We start from the raw sequence: 24019 nt of genomic DNA on the forward strand, positions 1-24019 counted from the left end.
ACTTGGCAGCTTTTATGACTGCTCTACGTATAGATTTTTAGATCTTTCCTGATGCCGGTACTTAAAGAAAGAAAATCCTACAAGTAAACTTACTATCAACATCAGTGCAGCATATGTCAAAATGAACCCTTTTAAAAACAACAAAAATACCCCTGTAAAGTATGAACCCAGAATTTTTTAAGTATGAACCGGTATTGTCAATAGAAACTGGGCTTCATACAGTTGACCTCTTGCCTTGTTGCTTGAAGCAGTGCTAAAGGTGGCAACCCAGCACCACGCAATAAATAAGCAAGAGTTCTAAGTTTAAGGTGAATGGCTTGTGCAACTTGATGCTGAACTTGGGATTTTTTCCAGGGCTTCCAAGTTACTGAGAATCAGCTTTTTTTTTCTCCCCAAGTCACAGATTAGAGGCAGTTCATGTGCCTTTTATCTTAACATGTTACTTACCCCTTTTAAAGTTGCCATCTGAAAAAGATGAAGAAATACAGCTCTTCCTCTTCTGCCAACTCGTTAGACTATATCTTATTTCCATGTATAAAGTAGTTAACAAATCAAACATATGTCCTGTTACTTTCTTTACTCCTTTTAACAGAACAGCTACATACAAGGCCTTGAGAATACATTAATGGAGAGGTTTTGGGCTGTTTGTGATTCTATTCTTGTCATAATTATTTTATTCTCTGACATCTTTTTTTTTTTAAGATTTTTATTTATTTATCAGAGAGAGGGGGGGGAGGGAGCGAGCACAGGCAGACAGAATGGCAGGCAGAGGCAGAGGGAGAAGCAGGCTCCCTGCTGAGCAAGGAGCCCGATGTGGGACTCGATCCCAGGACGCTGGGATCATGACCTGAGCCGAAGGCAGCTGCTCAACCAACTGAGCCACCCAGGCGTCCCACTCTGACATCTTTTTTTTTTTTTTAAAGATTTTATTTATTTATTTGACAGAGAGAGATCACAAGTAGGCAGAGAGGCAGGCAGAGAGAGAGGAGGAAGCAGGCTCCCTGCTGAGCAGAGAGCCCGATGTGGGACTCGATCCTGGGACCCCGAGATAATGACCTGAGCCGAAGGCAGCAGCTTATCCCACTGAGCCACCCAGGTGCCCCGACTCTCTGACATCTTTTTGATCATTTTGTCTTTTAGGCAAAAACAACTTGCTCTGTAGACTTTGTTCTGTGTCTGTCAGCCGTCCTGTGGTCGTCCTGTAAAGTAATACAAAACAGTCGTGTTCAAGCATTAGTGTTCTTTGAGGAATTGTGTGTGTGTGTGTGTGTGTGTGTGTGTGTGTGTGTGTGTGTGGTTTTAAGAGTGTAGTTCAGGCATAACCACCATTCCTAGTTTAAAATACCATTCCTAATGTCTGTCATGACAGTTCAGAAAAAGCATCTCCTCCACGTTTTAAGATTAGAATAATCAGAGAGGTGGGTTTTTCTTACGAGATTTCAAAATGAATAGGAATCATTTGCTCTGTTATTTTCTACCTCCTCTCTGGCACCTTTAGAGTGCGAGTAATTTTAGTTAGCCAGCCTTTGGAGCTGTGAATTTTATCAAAAGTTCTATCCAAAGAACTATAATTTCATTTCAGTTTCCTGAAATGTGTAGTACGTTTCTTCCATCTTAACGAGAAGTACTTGAACAAAAGTTAAACTTCTTTCTATCTCCCGAGACGTGTTATGACTTTAGTCTTTATGTGGAGAGACCTTACACTGAGAATCGGGTGTGTTTTATGGTCTGATTCAAATTGTTTGTCGCCTCTTACATTAGTTAGAATAGCTGCCTTAATTAACCATCCCTGTTTCCAGTTTTAATATTCACTTTTGTTATGCTGTGGGCTGGTAACCAGGTTGGATGGAATTTTGATTGTAGGGGAGGAAGTGTGCTGAGTTATGGCCCTTAAAGGCTTTCCTATAAGCCCTAACATCAACATCACATCTTTTTGCCTGCTCAGGGGCCTTTAGCAACACTGCCTTGTTCTTGGCTGTATTCCAGAGAGATCAGAAATTATTGATTACTGTGTAGCCTGAATTTTGTCAGATGTAAGAACAAATGTCTTAAATGAAGATTGAATGGATTTGGAGATAGCCAACTTGTATTTTTACTTTCCAGTTGTTTAAAATTGCATGTTTTCTTTACCATGAGTCATGTCACTTATTTTCAGAATTCGTTCAGAATGACAAATTGGATACAGTTGTGAGGTTAATTATTTCAGTGTTTGAAGATAGCCCCGTGGGCCAGTGAGTTTTGTTTTGGTTAGTGTTTTTTGTTTTTTGGTGGAGCAGGGGGTGTCATCTGAGGTTTTGAGACCTTGTCTGAAAAACTAACCTTGTTGCTTGAAGCAGTACTTGAAGCCCTCTGCTGTACCATCACAGATTAAATCACTGCCATCATACTTGTCATCTCTGCCCTATTTCCTGTTGAAAAAAAGAGATACTCAGGATTGACAAGTAACCCTTCATGCCCCTTTGTGTCTCATGTTCTGCCATTTTCCCAAAGGAAAGAATTAGAAAAATTGAACTTTGGGGGGAAATGATCTAGTATTAACCAAATATTAGCTGTTTAATCTAGCCGTCAGATCAGTCCTGATTTTTTTTTCCCAAGGGTTGCAGTTTTAACCTCTGTTCCATGTTTGATCTTTAGAACAACTGTTCTTAGAAAACAGATTATCTGTTGCCAGAGACATCTGCGGGTGTGGGTGTGTGTAAAATTTTCTATCAGTGTTTTAAAATGTTGCTTGACTGTAGGGTATTATTAATTCTGAATGGTATTACGAACAGTAAAACCTTGATAGTTTCCTGGATTAGACCTATTAGAGTTGTTTAGATAACACACTTTGAATTACTTCCTCTCAGGAAACACTGAAACTGGAAATGTTAACCAGGCACGCATACCGAAGCACTTAGACAGAACGCATTGTTTCTTTTGCTATTAAAAAAATAGAAAAGGAAAGAAATTATGCAAATAAATCACATCTGTGGAAACCAGAGGAGACTGCTGGGCTCAACTGCCAAAGGAAGGGCATTTATATATCGGATTCTTCATCTGTTGCTGACAGTGACCACAGGATCTGTCAGGACGTTAGTCTCATAATTTATGCAGAGCTAATTGCTAGCATTAATGATGACATCAGGTTTGGGAGCGTGGAATTACAGATTGTCCTCACATATGTTAGGCATTTTTATGTATGGGAGTAGGAGTAACTTCCGTTACAAGTATACACATACACAACAACACAGACAAAACCGTTGAATGTGCCCAGAGAGTGACATATAGCAAGGACAATTTTGATCTGTTTCATCTGTGCACGTAGTGGCTGATGGGTGTCTCCTGAGCAGCCTCGACGTTCTCTTTCAGCTCATTTGGTATGTGGTACTCACGAGCCTATATGATTTCTTCATTTTATAAGGTGTATGTTTATAAAGGTAAATTAGGAAAAAAATATATTAAGGATTGATTTAAAGAGCCAGGAAGAAACATATGCTCTGTTGTTGCTTCACATTTGAGAAGCACTGTTGGCTCCTTGTGTGTTAACTGAAAATAGTTTGTTGTATGAGTGAGTGTGTGTGTGTTTCTCAAGTCTCCTGAGAACCCTCTCTCTCAACATCTCTGTCTCCATCCTCATCCAAATGGATGAATTGCCAAGTTTTTTACAAAGTTTCACCAGAAGGGAAGTACAGCCGTGCAGCTGAATGTTTTGGAGGCTAGTCTATCTTAAAATGGTATATTTTTTTGAATCATTTCAATATGTTCACTTCCTTTGGGATATAACTGTAAGGATATTTCAGGCCCTCTTCTGACATTAAGTTTTATTCTGAGATAACACACTGAATAAAAACTTGAGCAATTCTTCAGTATAGAAGAAAGGATAATGCTTCAAGTAGTGGTTTGGGCTTGAAAACAGTAGTGGATAGAAATAGAAACCAGCATGAAAATACAGAGATGTGAAAGGCAATGAGAAACAGAATTACTAAGAATTCAAATGTTGGGGCCCCTGGGTGGCTTAGTTAAGTATCCAACTCTTGATGTCAGCTCAGGTCTTGATTTCAGGGTTGTAAATTCAAGCCCAGCATGGAGCCTACCTAAAAAAAAAAAAAAAAGAATTTAAATGTTTTGGGGGCACCTGGCTGGCTCAGTTGGTACAGCATGTGACTTTGGATCCCAGGGTCTTGAGTTCAAGCCCCACATTGGGCGTAGAGCTTACTTGGGGAAAAAAATACTTAAATGTTTTTATTGTTCATAAAAGTAATAACAAGAGTAATGGCCTCCATTTATTGAGAGCTTACCACTGTGGGAGGTTGTTTACATACATTGATTAAGCTTGTGAAGTACACAATCATGTTCTAATTTTATGGAGAGCGATGCTGAGGCTCAAAAAATGAAATACTTTTTCTGAGGTCACTAATAGTAAAGACAGATTCAAACTTCGCTGGTAATTAAGTTAATAGTATTGGCCCAGTTAATTTCCAAAGGCTGTAGTTCTTTTCATTCATTTATACCTGGGGTCAGCAAACTTTCTATAAAGGGACAAAGAATAAATATGTTAGTTTGTGGGCCATATAGTTACCATCACAGCTACCCAACACTGCCATAAATTATGCATAAATGAATGGACACAGCAGTGTCCTAATAAAACTTTATTTACAAAGGCAAGTGTTGGGTCAGATTTGGACTGTGCTAATAGTTTGCTGAGCTCTGATCTATATTGTTATATACATAGCTAGATGCTAGCTGAAAACAAAAGCCTTAGGGATAAACTAAAATGAGAATTAATAGCAAATGAGTCTTTTTAGGATTCTTGGTGACCAAAGTCAACAAAATGAAGTAACTGAAACCTCAAAGTTACAAGTCCTATAGGTAAAGAAAGTCAGCCCTCATATGGGCCAAGTACTATAATTTATCAATGATTCATTAGCTTAAAAAACAAACAAACAAACAAACAAACCCTAAACTATATTCTTTAAAATTCTCAAGGTCATAAAAAACAAGGAAAGACCAAGAAACTCACAAAATCAAGAACTGAATGTGGTGTCATATCCGTTTGATTCTGAAAGAGAAAAAGGACATTAGTGGAAAAAAATAATGAAACCCAAATAAAGAATAAAGCTTTGTGGTTAAGTTAGTCATCTTGTATTAGTGTTAATTTCTTGGTTTTGATAATGTGCCATGGTTGTATAGAATGTTAACAGGAGAAGCTAGACAAAGCTAGACAAAGGTATACAGCTTTGTAACTTTTCTGCAAATCTGGAATTATTGCAAATAAAAAGTTAAATTGTGTTTATTTATTATTAATTAATTTATTTAGATTCCTAAACGTAACTCCAATGTAGGAGCCCAAGCGAATACTGAGTCTGAAAGTAAACACAGTTAAGTGTGGTCTTATTAAAAATAATACTCATAACACTTACTCTGAATCACCTAAAATGGACTTTAAACCTCATGAGCCTGAACTACCATTAAAATAGTATTGTGCCGCCATTTAGGTACTAGTAATGCCTTGCTACAGTTGTCACTGTAGAGACAACAGAACTGTTTGTTTTTTATAGCACTAATGTGGATTGACAAATTGCTTGTTCCAAAGTTTAAAATTATATAGAGATGACCTAGAATAGTGCGTGAGAAATTATTTACAAAGACTGCCACCTTCAAGTCTTCTATACACATACTGATGATTACTGCTCAGTAAACAACATGAACATGGCAAATCACTTTACCCAGATGCTTTTTCATTAACATAAAAGAATAACAATCTCAGCCTTAAAGTAAGCCTGGTACTAAAACTGATAAAGATAACATAATAAAACAATACACTAACTTCACCTGTGACTAAGATACATAAGTCAGAGATCAAATAGTATCAAGAGTCATGCAATACACTTTTTTTTTTTAAGATTTTATTTATTTATTTGACAGACAGAGATCACAAGTAAGTGGAGAGAGAGAGAGGAGGAAGCAGGCTCCATGCTGAGCCTCCCGATGGGGGGCTCCATCCCAGGATCCTGGGATCATGACCTGAGCTGAAGGCAGAGGCTCTAACCCCCTGAGCCACCCAGGCACCCCCATGCAATACACTTTTAAGTGCACCATGGTCATACACAGATTATTTCAGGCGTGTAGCATTGTTTTACTATTTGGGAATCTACTATTTTAATATAAAACCAGGACATCAAAATAAAAAATAAACATATGACTATCTTATTGGGTGCAGAAATGGCACTTGATTAAAACATTATTTTAGGGTCTCTGGATGGCTCACCTCATTGAGCGTCTGACTCTTGGTTTCAGCTCAGGTCATGATCTCAGGGTCATGGGATCAAGCCACATGTTGGGCTCTTTGCTCAGCCATGGAGTCTGCTTGAGATTACCTCCCCCTGTCTCCCTCTCTCTCTGCTCCTCCCCCCTGCTCGCACATGCGTGCACTTTCTCTCTAAAATAAATAAATGCAATCTTTAAGAAATAACATTTTTAAAATTTCTTCGTAGAAACTTTTAGAAAACTAGAATTGGAAACACACATCACTAACATGATAAAATCCTTCTCAAAAAATGAATGAGTTTCTCATGTGATCAGTTTTAATAACAAATAATTCACATTAAATATGGAACACCATTCTCACCACCACACTGTTGTCAGGAGAAAGGATGAAGACTAAAAAGATGAAGGTGAATTTTGCATTGGTTACATAAGACTTAATCATTTAAGAATCCTAAGATTATCACTGGAAAAAACTTACAGTGAGGTTACTGATCTTAGAGAATAGCAACAAACCGTATGTATGAACAAACAGCAATGTTCAGGGATTAATAACGAAGGCAAACTTAATAAGGGAAAAAGAAGATCTCAGTAGATGATGAGAATTATCATGTGCCTATTTAGAAATATTTTTGATGATGTCACTCCTTGCCATAACAGCAGGTAAAAGTACTTTCAATAAAATTATCAATGGAAATCATAGACACAATGACTGTGAAGTTCGTCTGGAAAAATAGGCAAAAATATCTAAGACTTTTCCTGCTGTCATGTTTTAATTTATTCTGAAACAGTTGCAGTCCTAAAAAATTGCTACAAGATCACCAACTTTTAACATTTTGCCACATTTGTTTTCTCATACTCCACCCCCCACATGCACATACATAGGCAGACACACAACTTACATTTTTCTGAATCATTTCAGAGTGAATTACATGCATTATGCCCTTTACACCTTAATACATCAGTGTCTATTTCCCAAGAATGAGGACATTTTCTTGTGTAAAAACAGTGCATTCAGGAGCGTTAACAGTGATGTGCTATTCTTCTTTACGGTCCATCAAAGCACTTGATGGCGTTGCTTCCCTTTAGTTCAGAATCCATTCCTGGAATACATATTGCTTGATGTCGCATTCTGTCTTTCATTCACGTTACTCTGGAGGTGTTCTTCAACCTTTCTTGTCTTTTATCCCATGCACGTTTTTCATGCATACATACCAGGTATTTTATACAGTGTTTCTCAGTTAGGGTTTGTCTGATACTTATTCATACTGGGGTTCTCGTGATGCGTTTTTAGGTAGAATGTTCTATAACTGAAGTCCTGACCTTCTCAGGGAATCACATCAGGGGCACACACATGAGGATGCCTCTCTGGTTATATTACATTTGAACGTCTGGCCTAAGGTGTTGTCCAGTCTCTCCACTCTGTATTTACTTTTTCTCCCTTCACAATCAGGAAGCATTCTGAGCAAAGACACTTTAAGACTAAGACCATGCACATAACCTACTCCTCAGTCAAACTTACTGTCTAAATGAGCATCCATTGATGTTTGTTTGATGTACCAATCTTGGATCCCACCAGTCCTCCACATTTGTCGGCTTTTCCTCCATTCATTTTTTCCACTCATTCCTATTTTTGTTAACATATGGACTTTGATATTCCTACTTTGTTCAGTAGACTTTTTCATTGCAGTCTTAGTGTATTGTGATGCTCAAATTGTCCAGGATTTGGCCCATGGAGGCCAATTCAACCTGGCTCCTGTGTCCTTTTGGCACATTGCTGTCATCTTAAGAGCATTTCTTTACTTTTTGACACAATACAGTGTTCCACGCTCATCTTGTAACTTTCTTGCCCTACCCTTGAAGTCAGGCATTTCTTCTTCAAGGAGCCATGATATTGGGGCGCTACGTATATTTGGTGATAGCGGGAGTCATTTTTTTTCTTTTTATTATTTTTTATTATGTTAGTCACCATACGGTACATCATTAGTTTTTGATGCAGTGTTCCATGATTCATTGTTTGCTTATAACACCCAACGCTCCATGCAATCTGTGCCCTCCTTAATACCCATCACCAGGCTAATCCATCCCCCCAACCCCTTCCACAGTCTGTTTCTCGGAGTCCACAGTCTTTCATGGTTCGTCTCCCCCTCTGTTCCCCCCCCTTCATTTTTCCCTTCTTTCTCCTAATATCCTCCATGCTATTCCTTATGTTCACAAATAAGTGAAACCATATGATAATTGACTTTTTCTGCTTGACATATTTCACTCAGCATAACCTCCAGTCCCATCCATGTTGATACAAAAGTTGATGGCTGAGTAATATTCCATTGTGTATATGGAACACATCTTCTTGATCCATTCTTCTGTTGAAGGGCATCTTGGCTCTTTCCACTGTTTGGCTATTGTGGACTAGTCCCTTAGAAGGAACAAAGCTAAAGATGTGTGTACGCATGTATAATTTTCTAAAGTTATAACACAATACCTCCAGTTTCTGCCTTCCCTCCACAGTGAAAACTCTGATTCTCAGAACATGTTTACTCATTTGCTTATTTCTACAATATGCATAAAAGTTGTTTCAGAATCCCTGTATCCATTCTCATATGCAAAACAAATCTCCCAAAAAGAACACAATATTTGTTGGTCTTTTTTCCCTACTGGCAATTTGTAGTCAAAGCATTTTGAAGTTACTTGGATGATTTCTCTGTCTCTCCCCTATGTGGCTAGTTTATTCATTTGAAATAAGATTGGATTCATCTGCTTCCATTTATGTTTAGCTTTCAGTTTCTTTTAACTTTTTGCTGATGTAATTTTATTTTTTGAATTTGTTAGAACATTGGCGTACCTCCTAAGCATCGAAACTCTAAGAGTTCACAGAGGTATCACTTCTTCCCTTCTACTAGTTTCCTCCCTCCTTTAAGGACCGATTTCATTGTTTTCTTTTTTTATTTTTATTTTTATTTATTTATTTGACACAGAGAGAGAGACAGCAAGAGAGGGAATACAAGCAGAGGGAGTGGGAGAGGGAGAAGCAGGCTTCCCTCTGAACAGGGATCCTGATGTGGGGCTCGATCCCAGGACTCCAGGATCATGACCTGAGCCAAAGGCAGATGTTTAACTAATTGAGCCACCCAGGCGCCCACAATTTCATTGGTTTTCTGGTTTATTTTTCTTGTATTCCTTGTTGTTGTTTTTTTTTAATTTCAGAAAAAATATATACTGATTTTTCCGAAGGTGTAGTATACTGTATAATCTTACATGCACTTTGGGTGGTTTTTTTTTTTGGGGGGGGGGGGTGGTTACTTAATATCTCCTGAAAGTCATTTTCCTATTAGTTCATTGTTTTTTATTAATTCATTGAACTCATCATTCTTGTTCTTATTTGCATAATACATTTTGTGTTTGTGCCGTAGTTCATTCAGCCAGTCTACTATGTTTGAGCATTTAGATTGATTCTAAGATTTTGCAAATACAAATAATGCTACAATGAATAACCTTGTGCATTTACATTTTCACACCGTGGGAGGAATGTCTTCAGATAATTTCCTAGAAGTAGGATTGCTGAATGGAGGGATAAACACGTACATGGTTTGGTTCAGTCTTGCCATATTCCCCGCCACAGGGCTTGTATCATTTGCATTTCTACCAGCTATGGTGAAGAAGAGTGCCTGTTTCCCCTTAGCCTCACCCACTGAGTATGCTGTCAAGCGTTTGAATATTTTTCAGTGTTCTAGGTAAGAAACAGTATCTCAGTATAATTTTCATTTACTTTCCTCTAATTATAAAAGAAGTTGAACATCATTCCGTGGATTTGAAGTCTGTTGTGCGCCTTTTTTTAGTGACTTGGTTTTTCATGATTTTCACCTGTTTTTCTGGAGGCATTCTGGTCATGTCTTAAAAGTTGCTTATGTATTAGGGAGGTTCACTCTTGTGAAAATATTGCACATATTTCCTCTCTCAGACCGTTACTTGATTTTGACTTTGCTTCTCTTGTTTCTTGACATCCAAAAACTTTCTGAGTTGGAATAACCAGAAGTGAGGGGTTTTGTATCAAATCTGAACATGTAAGATAAAGTTGTAGAAATTGAAACAGTATAGTTATGATGAGAAAATAGAACGGTCATTTGGATAAATGGCCTCATAGTAGATGCAAATATAAGTATACGAATGAGTGTATGTGTTTTATAAATTTAGTACATTATCAATGTAGCACTTCAAATCCATGATGAAAAGAAGTATACTGGACATTCAGTTAGCTATTGAAAAAACTAAAGTTGGGGGTGCCTAGATGGCACAGTCGATTGAGCATCCTACTCTTGGTTCCCCCTCAGGTTGTGATCTCAGAGTCATGAGTTGAAGCCCGCCATTGGGCTCTGTGCTCAGTGTGGAGTCTGTTTAAGACTCTGTTGCTCTCTGCCCCTCCCCCCCAGTAAATAAATAAATCTTTAAGAAAAAACTAAAGTTGGATCTCTACCTTTAATAGTCCATCAAAGAAATTTTAATTAAATCAGTTAAATAGTTAAAAACCATCAAAATTCTAGAAGAAAATAATCCTCTCAGTTTTTCTCATCCTCAGCACTACTGAAATCTGGACTAGATAATTCTTGGCTGTGAGAGGGTGTTGTGTTCATTGTTCCATGTTTAGCAACATACCTGGTCTGCTAGATATAAGTAGCACCCTCCCAGCCATGACAATCAAGAAATGTCTCCAGACATGGTCAAATGTCCCCAGGGGTTAGGGAAGACGGAGCAAAATCACCCCTAACTCAGAACCACTGATTTATGTCATCTCACTAGTAGAAGCATACTGCCCAAGAATGAAATTACAAAGGAAAATTTTGAAAATGTTTGCTACATAGGAAGAAAAAACTTCAGCTCTTTAAGAAGTTATAAAGTTGAAATTCATGCAACAAATTGGAAAATATATAGAATCGCTGATATTCACATGACAAAAGGAATCAATAAGATGACCGTCCCAATAGAAAAGAATGGGTGAAGGGCACAAACAGACATTCACAAGGAAGAGATCTAAATGGCCAGATACATGAGTACCAAAATAGATCCCTAATAATCAAATAAAATAAAATGTGAATAAATAAATGCAGGATATGTGCTCTACCTTTAATATTGGCAGACATTAAACTCATTAAGCATGGGTATGGAGAGACCTGTAATTTCATAAAGTGGGAGAAGTGTGAATAAATACAACATTGAGGAAGTGCAATAGGAAATGCATATTAGACCTTCCAAATAGATATCGATAACTTTGTCCATGCAATGCTGCTTCTGGGCCTTTATCCTAAGGAAATAGTTGAAATGTAAAAAAATTCATTGCAGTACTATTCATAATTGCTAAACATTGGGAAAACCCATCTGTCTAACAATAAGGAACTAGTCAGAAAAATTAAGGCATATGCCCAGATAATCAGATACATAAGCTCAGTATTATAACTGAAGGTGTATACCTAACAGGAGAAAATGAAAATAGTGAGAAAAAAGTAACAAAATTGTATACATGTATTTATAAATCTCCAAGAGAGATGACGCATCTCATTTCTCTTTTTCTCTATTTATATAAATTTATATATTGTTAACATAGATTATCTTCAGTAGTAAGACTATAGAATTTGTTCATCTTTGCATCTATATTTTCTAATATTTCTGCCAAAGAATATGAATAGTTTGTATAATAAAATTAAAGGACAGGGAGAAATAAAACATTTTTACATCCTCTCTCCCAATTCCAATTTTAGAAAATTTCATAAATATTTTTTAAGGATTTTACTTATTTATTTGACAGATAGAGATCACAGGGAGGCAGAGATGCAGGCAGAGAGAGAAGAGGGTGGGGGGAAGCAGGTTCCCTGCTGAGCAGAGGGCCCGATGTGGGGCTTGATCCCAGGACCCTGGGATCATGACCTGAGCTGAAGGCAGAGGCTTTAACCCACTGAGCCACCCAGGCGCCCCAAATTGCATAAAATGTTAGAAGTAAAGTGGGATGCCTGGGCTGCTCAGTCAGCTGGGCGTCTGCCTTTGACTCAGGTCATGATCCCAGGGTCCGGGGATCGAGTCCTGCATCAGGCTCCCTGCTTGGCGGGGATCTTGTGTCTCCTTCTACCTGCTTCTTCCTCTGTTTGTGCTCTCTCTCTCTCTCTCTCTGACAAATAAAATGAATAAAATCTTTTTTAAAAATTTCTTTAACAGTTGAAAAAAAAGGAATATTTTACAGTGGTGTTCGTGAAAGCATTTTTTTTAATAGCTGGAAGAGACAGAATAATATTACTATCCCAAAATAATTATCCATATGGTAGGCTCCTCTACGTGGACAAAGAAACTGGAAGAATGTTTATCAAACCATTATAATGGTGGCTATTTCTGAATCAGGCCCGTGGGTGTTACTTTCTTCTTGTGTCTTTTCTCTGTATTTCCCAAATTTTTACTAACAAACAGATTGCTTATTTCTTCAGAACAAAGTATGTTTTTACAAGTCTAAAAGAATATCTTCTTATTACTGTTAGCCATATAAATATTATAAGAGAAATGGAGTGGCTAAATTTAGTATGGGAACAGCATTTTCCTTTTACACGTGCTTGTGTGTCTGTCTTCATGGCAAGTTCTCTGCTTCTCTGCAGGAATGGACTGAAGGCAGCTAACGTAAAACTGATTTCTCCTGTTGCAGGTTGCTTCAGGTGAATGCAATGAGGACACCGAAGTTTATAATATCACCCTCTGTACTGGGGATGAACTCACTCTCATGGGGCAGGCAGAAATCCTGTACGCAAAGACTTTCAAGGAGAAGTCACGACTCAACACGATCTTCAAAAAGATCGGCAAGCTCAACTCCATCAGCAAGCTGGGGAAGGGCAAAATGCCATGCCTGATCTGCATGAATCACCGGACCAATGAAAGCATTAGCCTGCCATTCCAGTGCAAGGGCAGATTTAGCACCCGGAGTCCCCTGGAACTTCAGATGCAGGAGGGCGAGCACACCATCCGCAACATAGTGGAGAAAACCAGGCTCCCCGTGAACGTGACGGTGCCCAGCCCTCCACCCAGGAACCCCTATGACCTCCACTTCATCCGTGAGGGGCATCGCTACAAGTTCGTGAACATCCAGACCAAGACAGTGGTGGTTTGCTGTGTGCTACGGAACAACAAGATCCTCCCCATGCACTTCCCTTTGCACTTGACGGTCCCCAAGTTCAGCCTCCCAGAACACTTGGTAAAGGGAGACGTGTGGCCCGAGACCCTGGTGCATCACTGGCTGGGTATCTGCCAAGAACAATTCGACATCGACGAGTATTCCCGGGCTGTCCGAGATGTGAAGACCGACTGGAATGAGGACTGCAAGAGCCCCAGGAAGGGCCGGTGCTCTGGCCACAACCACGTGCCCAATTCTCTGAGCTACGCCCGCGATGAGCTCACCCAGTCCTTCCACCGGCTGTCTGTCTGCGTGTATGGCAACAATCTCCATGGCAACAGTGAGGTGAACCTCCACGGCTGCAGGGACCTGGGGGGAGAGTGGGCGCCCTTCCCTCACGACATCTTGCCCTATCAGGACCTGGGGGACAGTGGGAGCGACTACCTGTTCCCGGAAGCCGGTGAAGAATCGGCGGGCGTCCTGGGGAAGTCGGAGCTTCCTTACGAAGAGCTCTGGCTGGAGGACGGCAAGCCCAGCCATCAGCCTCTCACGCGTTCCCTGAGCGAGAAGAGCAGATGCGATCAGTCCAGAGGTTCCGTCCGGTCCAAATGTGCAACCTCTCCTCTTCCAGTGCCCGGAACTCTGGGAGCAGCTATGAAGTCTTCAGAGATCGCCCTACCTCCACCTCCAGTGCCTCCCAAATCTGAAGCCGTAAGTCATTTCCGTTCTCAGGGGATGTTGATTTTCCATCTCTCCGCAACGTCACCTGACGAGCTTGTCTTCTTTCTTAATGAGAGGGACACTTCCCGGTGGGAAATGATTGGGAGCAGCAAATTTGCCTCATTTGGAATGAAATAGAAATACTGGCTAGTTTAGTTTTACCAGTTAGGAGTTCCAAGTTTTTAAACCTTGAGAGTTTTGAAGAAAAAGAGGTCTGAACATGCCTTTCGCTGCTGCCTGGAGAATGGATAATAGGGAGGAGAGGGCGGACGGTGGGAGACCTGAGAAGAGGCATTACGGTTGGGGGAGGTCCGAAATGACGATGCCTTGAACCGCAGCAGCGGGAAGCCATGGATGGCAGGGAGAAATGAGCTGCTTCCGAACGACCCGGCAGTACTTGCTGATAAATTGGGTGTGGGTAGTGAAGGAAAGAGGAAATCAAAGAAAACGCTTAGAATTTTAGCCTGGGCAACAGAGTGGTTATTAGTGCCAGTTACAGTGGTGGGGCAGATTGAAGGAAGAGTAGGTTTATTGGGGGGGGTGGGGAGGGGTGCGGGATGGGAGGAGGAATCCAGAGACCTCAGCGTCATCTGTAACCCTTCCTACTTCCCTGAAGTTACACGGAGATCAAAGCATGGTCGGTGCGCCTGTGTCCACAGACACACACCAGAGCAGAACCCGAGCCACAGCGGGTTCTGTGTAACACCTTAAACGTAACTCAGTTAAGGCTTGAGGGGCTTCTGTCAAATCTTACTGTAAAAAAGGTCAGTATGGGACAGGAAAAAGGGCCCTCTGTTTTGACTGGGTTCTTTGATTGACAGGCACTCTGAACCTTTGCTCCTTGTTTTTAATCATTGGATTTCATTATATCTGAACTGAGAAAGTGCTAGAGACGATGGGTATAGTTCTGTTTGTTTATTTGACAGTGGCTACTGCAGTGGATTTTTTTTTCCCCCTATCTCTAGCAGACTCTTTAAAAAAAAAAAAAAAAAACTTACACAAATCACAGTAAATAGAAGAGTTCAGACCTATCTGACTGAAGCACATTTAGAGGGAGGATGTCTCCATATGCGTCTCTTCTCTCTGCTCCCCGTGGTAGTCTTGGGACACCTCCGTGGAACCCTGCAGCTGTGCAGAACCTAGTTGCAAACCGGTAGACATCCTGGGTGGGATGCAAGAAACAGGACGTGCACTCTGGACTCTGGTATCTTTCAGTTTTATAGGGAAGTTAACAGATGAAATGCAATGACTGTCATATAAGTTAAAATGTGATAAACGATAGAAGAGAGAGAGACTTCATTCAGAGGAAAATGAATTCGGAAAAAGAAACTTCTAGTTGGGTGATGCATGAGAGAAGTCTTCGTGGAGATGATGGCATTTTAAATGAGCTGAGAGAACACACGTGAGTTGGAAGAGCAGAGAGGTGAGAAAAAAGGGCCTTCCAGACAGAATAGCATGAGCAAAGATGTGGAAGAAAGCTGGGACAGGTGAAGAGAGAACAGGGAGTGCTCTAGAGTCAGCAGAATAGGGTGACTAGGATGGATGAATGGCTGTGATGGCTGAAAGGGCTGGAGCCACGTCATGGACAGCCCTGAACTTCGCTGTCCGTGTGGGGCCCTCATTGCTGCAGAGATTATTGAGGGGAGACCCCCCCCCCCCGCCCCAGCTGTTCATTCTAGGACACAAGAACTCCCCAGAGATTGCAGATCTGGATTTTCCTTGTTCTTTGAAGCATCTCCCATAGACCTCAAGACACAAGCCCAGGGATCCCAGTACCTAGTAGGGGCCATGAAAAATTTTAGGGACGTCCTTGGTATTTTTTATTCATGTCAGAGGATGGTCCTCCATCCCAGCCCAGCCCCCCAAAAGCAGGTAAAAAGTAAGGGGATGGTCCTTCTGGAAAGTAAACAGTGTTCAGTGTGTCTCAACTATATACTTGATGTTCCTGGAAACTTGGAACCCTGGTCTTCAGTAGGAGTGTGACTGTGTGAACTGTTCCTATAGGACTTTGGTCCTGGTTGGCACATAGTGGAGACTTATGTTGGCTAAATGATGGATTGACTCATCCATGATGGTCATATCCAAAGTCATTATGTAACAAAGTCTAGAAATAGGAGGCTAGCGCCACTTGTTTTTTCTGTGGCGTAATAAAAGATGAGTAAGAACATAAATATTAAGAGACTCTATTCTTGACCTTGGTACTAAAAAATACGAGAGTTAAATTTGAAAGCAAAAGCAAACTTCAGAGGGGGAGAAAAAATGTTAGTCTCTAGTCTCAGATGTCGTGTCTTACAAGAGACTCTTTTCAGAGCATGTCCAGTGTTTATAGAATGCTATAATCTTTTTTAAAAATTTTAAAACACCTGAAATCACTTGATTTACTTTAAAAAAAAAGTTGGGCATTTCAAATGAAGTCATATTTTTTATGGGCTCTTTGACCATGAAATGAGTTTTCCATTTTTAGGAACTATGTGGGATCCAAAGAAACGTCATAATTGTTAGATGTGGCTTCAGCTTGTAATTTTCAAAAGGGAGCTTTAATGGGGCATAAATTCAAGCGCTCCCACAGAATTAAATAAAACTTCTTTGGAAAGTTACACTGGGGTGAGTCCTGGGAGAAAGACATGCCATGTACCTAATAGTTATCCTGCCAATCATTAAAGATGGTGATAAGCTTTCAAGTGAGACATCATCTGGGAAGGGGACAACTCCCACCAGGTCTTTAGGGATAAAAGGTGCCAGAACAATGGCACAGAGTTGTCTTTCATGGTAAGGGAAGCAGAGCTGGTAATTGGCAAATGCGCTCTGTTTGCCACAGTGCGTGACCCCGTTGTGTTAACATCCAGGGCTACAATGGCTCCATTGCATGCCCACCTGTCCCTTCTCTCCTGATTCTTCTTTTCCTCCTTCACTTCCTACTTCAGTGACCGAAGTTGTAACCCACGCTCGTGCTCTGTCTCCAGCACATTTTGGTGTGCTTTGTTTCTTTCTGTAACCAGGAGAGTAAATCTTTCCCCTTCGGCGATACCACTGTGTTTCCCTCATTGTGCTGCAATTCTGGCCACATCGGGGTCGTGCTGTTCAGCACTTTTTTCCCCACATCTTACTTAAGCAGAAAGCTGGCTGGTGGGACCAAATTGAAAATCCTCAGTGGATTGAGTCATCGGTGTAGCCCTCATTCACTTTGTATTTGATGTGGCTGTTGAGGGCTATGTTCTAGTCTTCAGGTATCTTTGTAAAGATTGTTGAATGTAAAGATTGTTTTTGTTTTTTTAAAGCAATACTCTGCCACTTACTTCTCCAGAATAGGAGAGGCTGTTCCCCTCCCAACAGGAATAGCCCAGGGAAAAGTAAGCATAGTTCTAGTTTAAGAGGGATGCCACTTGTCTCCCTCAGAATTGTTGCAGATGAGCCCAGACTGAGGGAGCATCGCGGGCTCACTGAATGGTGACATTGTCCCTTTTTTAAATTGCACAGAGGGCCCTCAGATCAGAATGACCTGACAGTCCTTGTTAAGTGGATTATCCTTTTGGTTCATATGCTTATTCTAAACACATCCTCTATTTTGTAACATCATGGGCCTCTATCCCTAATCTTAATTTTCTGGGTACTGGCTGATCAGTCTAAAACATTTACCCAGATACACTCAAGAAGTGACAATGTTGAAAAAAAAAAATGCCATTTTGGAGAGCAATAATAGAAAGCCTTTATATTGCATAAAATTCTGTACATAGAAGGGTTGAGTCCCAGACTGCTTTGGGCTGCACACTGAATTACAAGTCATTATCAAAACCACAGGATCGCCATTCTTCTGAAACTATTTATGCAGCAGTATCCAACCTGGGGACCACAGAACCGCAGGGATTAGGCTCTTCCCTCCTTGTTTGGCTGTTGACATTAGAGCAATTCCTGAGGTTCATGAAAAGAAAATCATAAAAGGAGCTAGGTCACGAACCACTGGTTTAAACCAAGTGTTACTGCCAAATTGATGAAGAATTTGTTAACCGTGGCGCCCGAAAGGGGTGCCCCAGAGCCCTAGAGAAACTAGGTGCAGGGATTTGTCCTAAGACGGATTGCTGGCATACTCACTGAATAAGGCTGAAAGTCCATCATAAATAAAGCCCCTGGCACGGAGCACTCTATGTTGTTGGTTTGGGGAAAAATAAGACTTACAGAGTGGATTTAGTCCAGTAGGTGCTTGGAAAAATGGACTGAGCTCTACAGAAGTGAGTCGGAGTATCTGGTCTGCCTCAGACAGGCTGAACAATTGATGAGAAAATGTGAAGAAATGCCAGGCCTCCCAGAAGTCTTCATTTCCCCTTTTCTGTGGAATTTAACTGGAAGCGGGGAGAGAAGTGATCAGGCACACTATGTGGTAGATAATTAGAGGCATAGGACATTAGGTTAAGAGCTGTGGATTTGAGGGATGCCTGGGTGGCTCGGTTAAGCATCCAACGCTTGATCTCAAGGACATGAGTTCAAGCCCCGCATTGGGCACCATGCTGGGTGTGAAGCCTACTTTAAAAAAAAAAAAAAAAAGCCACAGATTTGAATCTTCCTCACTCTACCACATAGTAGCTTGGTACCTTTGGCAAAATACTTAACCTCCCTGAGTCAGTTCTGTGGGGAGAATAACAGCTTCTTCATTGCATCGTTGTACTGTACCAAGTACTTGGCACTGGCTTGTGGCACTTGGGAAGTGTTCAATAAATAGTGGCTGTAACTTAATATGGGGCAGATTCCAATTTAGGGTCAGATGGAAAATGATTTTGGGAGGTTTTAATGAGGGTATGAGGCCTCTTCAAAGAGGCAAGTAGGCTGACAGAAACAGGCACCTCTCCCTCCACAGTCAGCCCAGCACCCAGGCAGGGCCCCTTGGTCCGCACATTCAAAAGCATGTGTGATAGCTTCGTGTTCCTGGTCTCTAAGGTATTACAGAAACCGACTTGGGTTTAAAAATAACAAAACATTCTTTTCATCTGACTTTTAAAATACCCATTTGATAAGCTAGGTGTTAATGTTACAGTTACCCAGCTGTGGAGCCAGATTTGTACTCCTCGAAGAGACACAGAAATGCTCAGCAGCCTGGACCCCAGTACTGTGTCATCCTTTCCTGGGGACAGTTGGGGGTTTTGAAGAGCTGTAGAGTACCTGTGAAGAAGCCACGTGTGGCTCTAAGGCTGCAAACACATGTCAAGAAACTGGAATTCCCAGACAAACCTGTATAGAAATATTAAGACTAACAAGTTGCCAGGATGCCTGGGTGGCTCAGATGGTTAAACGTCTGCCTTCGGCTCAGGTCACAATCCCAGAGTCCTGGGATCAACTCCCCCCATCCGGCTCCTTGCTCAGCAGGGAGCCTGCTTCTTCCTCTGCCTGCTGCTCCCCTGTTCATGCTCTCCCTCCCTCTCTTTCTCTCTCTCTCTCTCTCTGACAAATTAATAATAAATAAATCTTTTTCAAAAGTGGGGGGGTACTGACAAGTTGCCTTGGCAAATTCTATTCCTCAGCGTGGCTAGGCTAGATTATGGTGTGACCAGGTGTCCTGCACCACCTGGAGGTATCCACCCAACAGAATTAGAGACGTCACATGACTACCAAAGTTGGGAAAAAGCTATCAACAGATGTTTGTTTATAAATTAAGGGAAGTGGCTATGAGAACTAATTTGACTAAGTTTTTATTTTATTTTGTCTTTGGACTTTTGCCCTGTATCAACTGTTAACATTAGAAAAGGCATTAAAAGACAGATTTTCTTAAATAAATCTGACATATTAATATTCAGGTTTAGGTACTAAAAAGATTAATCTGGAAGTGACTATTTTTCAGAGTAATTGCTCTACAAAAAGATTCACTCAGGATTCCACTAATTAATGAGGTCTCCTAAGGCATTTGACATTTAATTAATTTTAATTACGACTTTTGAGGAGTACTCTGAGAACAAGCCATATCTACGTTCCCATATGTTAATTGAAATAAGGACTAAATTATTACTGTGTTTTGGTAATTTTGAAACTAATTGCCTCTGGTTTCATGTAAGTTATTTGTTTTTAAGTGAAACCTTCTAAACCAAGAAATGTTTTTCTCCTGTGTCCAGGAAAGTCTCAATGTTGAGTACGTTAATAATTACAATATTCTGTGGGATAGCTCTTGTTGCAAATCTGCACTCTTGAGTGCCATTTGCACAAAATCACATTAATGTGAAGGTTATATACTATTTAAATATATGTATCATGTATTATATTCCTTGCTCAGAAAAGGGCTTTATTCTCTGCCCCAGTAGCATATTCCTTCTTCTGAGTCCATAGAAGCACCCTAGAATTTGAACAAGTATTCTTTTCAGGACCACTTGCCCTTCGTGAATGGCCTCCGCCTTGCCTCCCTGGCCCGAGGCTTGGAGATTGGAGGTCGTCTCAAACCCAGGTCTGTCTTTAGGTCTTATCGTCAGTGTGTAAAACTAGAAGGGGGAAAAAAAAAGTATTCATCTAAGAATCAGGATTTTGACTGTAAATCACCTCTGCCCTTGCGTAATTAATCACATAGAGTTTCATTTATTGCCATTTTGTCATTATAAACTTTTCATTTCTGTTTGGCTGAAAATACCCTGATGGGTATGTGACAAGGTTATGAACTCTTTGTATAAAAGCCTCTTTATAAATAAGATTTCTTAAGGCTGTAATGATTTTGTTATCTGGGAGAGGGAGTGTGGGAAGCGATATAAAATCCAGGGCAGAGGGCATGCACTGAAGGCAAAGTTGCAAAGTTCAAGGAAGCGTGGTTACAAAACTCCTTTCTTTCCATTGCTGACATTATCCTGAAGTTGGCTTTTTGAGAAGAAAATTCACAGTACAGGTGAGTGCAGTTGTAGATCAAGCTCACTTCAAGAATCTGTGTATTTTCTGAGTTATTGTCAAAAAGAAACAAAATGATCCTTACCCTGCTTGAGTGATGCCGAAATCTCTTCAGTGACTGCGACAATTCTAAGCAGTGTGATCTTTGAGACAGAATCTTTCCACCCACAAGCTTGTGATGGTGCGTGTGTGTTGGTTTTAAACCACAGACAAGGGAAATGGTTGGCCTTGTCAATAGGTGTCTCCAGACCCATTGCCATGGATTTAAAAGTTGAGTACACTGCGATAAAATTGATGTTTTCCCCCCAAAAGATGGCTACACAAAAAATGTCACAGTAATGTGTTCCATTTACTTTTCTTAAGCAGTCTCTTTGGTCCAGCTAGTGAGAGGGTATAAAAAGTGTTCTTGCTTCCGTGGAAGACAAGTAGAATGTTCCAAGAAATGAAAATTTTACAAGTAATATTATACCAAAACCCCCCATCCCTACACTGTGCTGTTTCATAAATACTTGGTGTGTCTTTCAGTCTCTTGTATTCTTTTAGTCCCTAGAAGTGTCGGGAAAACTTAATGGTCACAGGAGAAAGAAATTAGATCATAGGTAATATGTATAAAAAGCTCCAATTATGTGTACCAAATGTTACATACAATAAACATAACATATCATAAATATACATAAATATGTGTAGCCTTGTTTTCCAAACAGGTACTAATGAGCTTTGTAATTGGAACAAATTCTCATGCATCACTTTTAACATGTGGCTATTAAGGGAGAAGACCCTTTTCTCCATTTTTAACAAATTATTGTTCCTTTACACTGTGCTCAGTTCCCTCCCAGCCACACAGAGTTGGAGCTGAAGGGAATGGAGAAGGGAAAGGCCAGTTAAATGCCATTCCTGGAGTCAGGAAAGCAAGTTCAGCTTTGTGGACAGTATTCCGAAAACAAAGAATATCATCCCATTCTATGACACATTTGGTTTTGACCAAAGATTGGGGTTGGGTTTTGACTTGGTTGACCACCTTCGCTTTAAAAACACGAAGCTTTCCAAAGTCATTCATTCTGTTGGGTGCATCTTTGCTCTTGCTGTTAGACAGTAAGTTACCATTGATTTCTTTTCTGGCTTTACAGCGGCCAGTGATGGTACGGCCAAAGCAGAAAGCAATGGGAAAATATCTCTTCTCTCCGTCTTCTTAAATGCAGGGAAACCGTACGTTCTAGGGGTTAGTAAGCCATTCGCCTCCAGGTTATTATGTGTGTGCATGTTTATATCTGGGCACATTTCTAAAGTTCGTCCAAGCTTAGGGGTGAAAAAAGCCATGCCTTCTTCCGTCCACTATCCCTTTCTAGTAACTGCCTCTTCCCCTTCCTTTCTAGTCAGTATTCTTGAAAAGAGTGTTGTGCCCTCCCAAGTTCATTCACCCTCACTTCCTGTTATACACTTGACTCACTGGAATCTGTCTGCCAAGTTGGTTTTTTGTTTTGTTTTGTTTTTTTCATTGTGACTTTTGCTAAGATCCCCAGTGACCTGCGAGCTCTAACATATCTTCCAGATCTTTCCTGACTCTTGACAGGCTGCCATCCTTACATGGCCATTCTCCTGCTCTCCTCCCCTCCCTTCACTTCTTTGACACCATTTGGGCAGGTTCTGCTCTGGGGGTGCTAAGATAGAGTCACCTCTCTCCTCCTTCTCCGTCTCCTCTCCTGCCCATTCCATAGGGGTTCAGCTTTCTTTTCTTCTCATCTGAGATCCCAGTGCCACCATCACACAGATTCTGTTGGTAGAACATCAAACTCAAGCTCCGTATTTTCAAAACTGAACTCCTTGTTTTCTCCCAAGCTTTGTTCTTCCTTCTAAGTTTCTGTCTGATAAATGGAAACAATACTTGCCTCATCGTTGAAGCCTCCAGGCCCAGGCATCACTTTAGTTGGTTTTTTTCATGCCTCTATACCTTTTGCACACTCATATATTCCTCCTTCCTGGAGACTTTCTTGGTACAATTTCCTATGAATTTGTTCTGTCACATTGAATAAGTTAATGGTGCTCCTACTAACCTTTCCTCTTACTTCTGTTATTACAAGGCCATTTGTGTCTTGATTATGTTTGTCTCCCTTCTTCCCAACAAATTCCATGAGCTAGTAATTTCTGTATACTTAACACTAGCTCAGTGAGCATGTGCTAGGCACTTATCATACCTTTGAATGTATCAGTAGCAAAATGGAATTAATGTACTGTGTAGGAAAAGGGAAAGGGATGGCCATATTCTTTAGACATTTGGGGACGGTGGAAGTAGATAGTGGCTCTGATCTCAGCTCTGAGCCCCTAGACACGTTTTATAGCTTACTTCAAACCCTGACTATTAAATTGTGTCAGTGTGTTAGATGGCACAGGAATAGGCCTTCTGGACTAAAGAAGGTGACTAGAGAGTGTTCTAGAAAGAGCAGAACTCACCATTTCCACCTTCCAGTAAATGACCTTTATAATTAGCCCTGGGTTAGCAATCTGCTGCATGAATACTAAGGAGAGGTTGTCTTTATCCTGAGTGGTGGTATCTTACATTTGTTAAGAATTTAATTCTTGAGGGTGCCTGGGTGGCCCAGTCGTTAAGCGACTGCCTTTGGTTCAGGTCACGATCCCCAGGACAGGGTCCTGGGGTTGAGCCCCACATTGGGCTCCCTGCTCAGCGGGAAGCCTGCTTCTCCCTCTCCCACTCCCCCTGCTTGTGTTCCCTTTCTCACTGTGTCTCTCTCTGTCAAATAAATAAATAAAATCTTAAAAAAAAAAAAAAGAATTTAATCCTTGAGCATTTTACAAATGGGAAGAGGTAATTGTACTGGAGGTGTAAGTGACTCCTGGAAAGAAAATATTTATTTATAGAGAGATTGTGTGCTTGCCTGTGGGCGGGGGGGGGGGGCAGGGAGGGAGAGAGAGACTATCAAGCAGACTCCCTACTGAGTGCAGAGCCCAGCTCCTGCCAATCCCATGACCCTGAGATCATGACCCAAGCTGAAATCAAGAGTCGGATGCTCCACTGACTGAGCCACTGAGGTGCTCCAGAAAGAAGAGCTTAGA

General features: G+C 40.8%; 1 protein-coding gene across 2 annotated transcripts in view; it reads left to right on the top strand.

The window, feature by feature from the left end:
* Nucleotides 1–24019, top strand: part of GAREM1 (GRB2 associated regulator of MAPK1 subtype 1) — a 205831-nt gene that overhangs the window by 169495 nt on the left and 12317 nt on the right. For both annotated transcript variants that reach the window (XM_059138910.1, XM_059138911.1), the window contains exon 4: nucleotides 12920–14092. In XM_059138910.1, coding sequence (XP_058994893.1) covers nucleotides 12920–14092 — 1173 coding nt within the window. The remainder of the gene's footprint in view (nucleotides 1–12919; nucleotides 14093–24019) is intronic.

The sequence above is a fragment of the Mustela lutreola genome, chromosome 11 (assembly GCF_030435805.1).
Source record: "Mustela lutreola isolate mMusLut2 chromosome 11, mMusLut2.pri, whole genome shotgun sequence".
Taxonomy (NCBI): Eukaryota; Metazoa; Chordata; class Mammalia; order Carnivora; family Mustelidae; genus Mustela; species Mustela lutreola.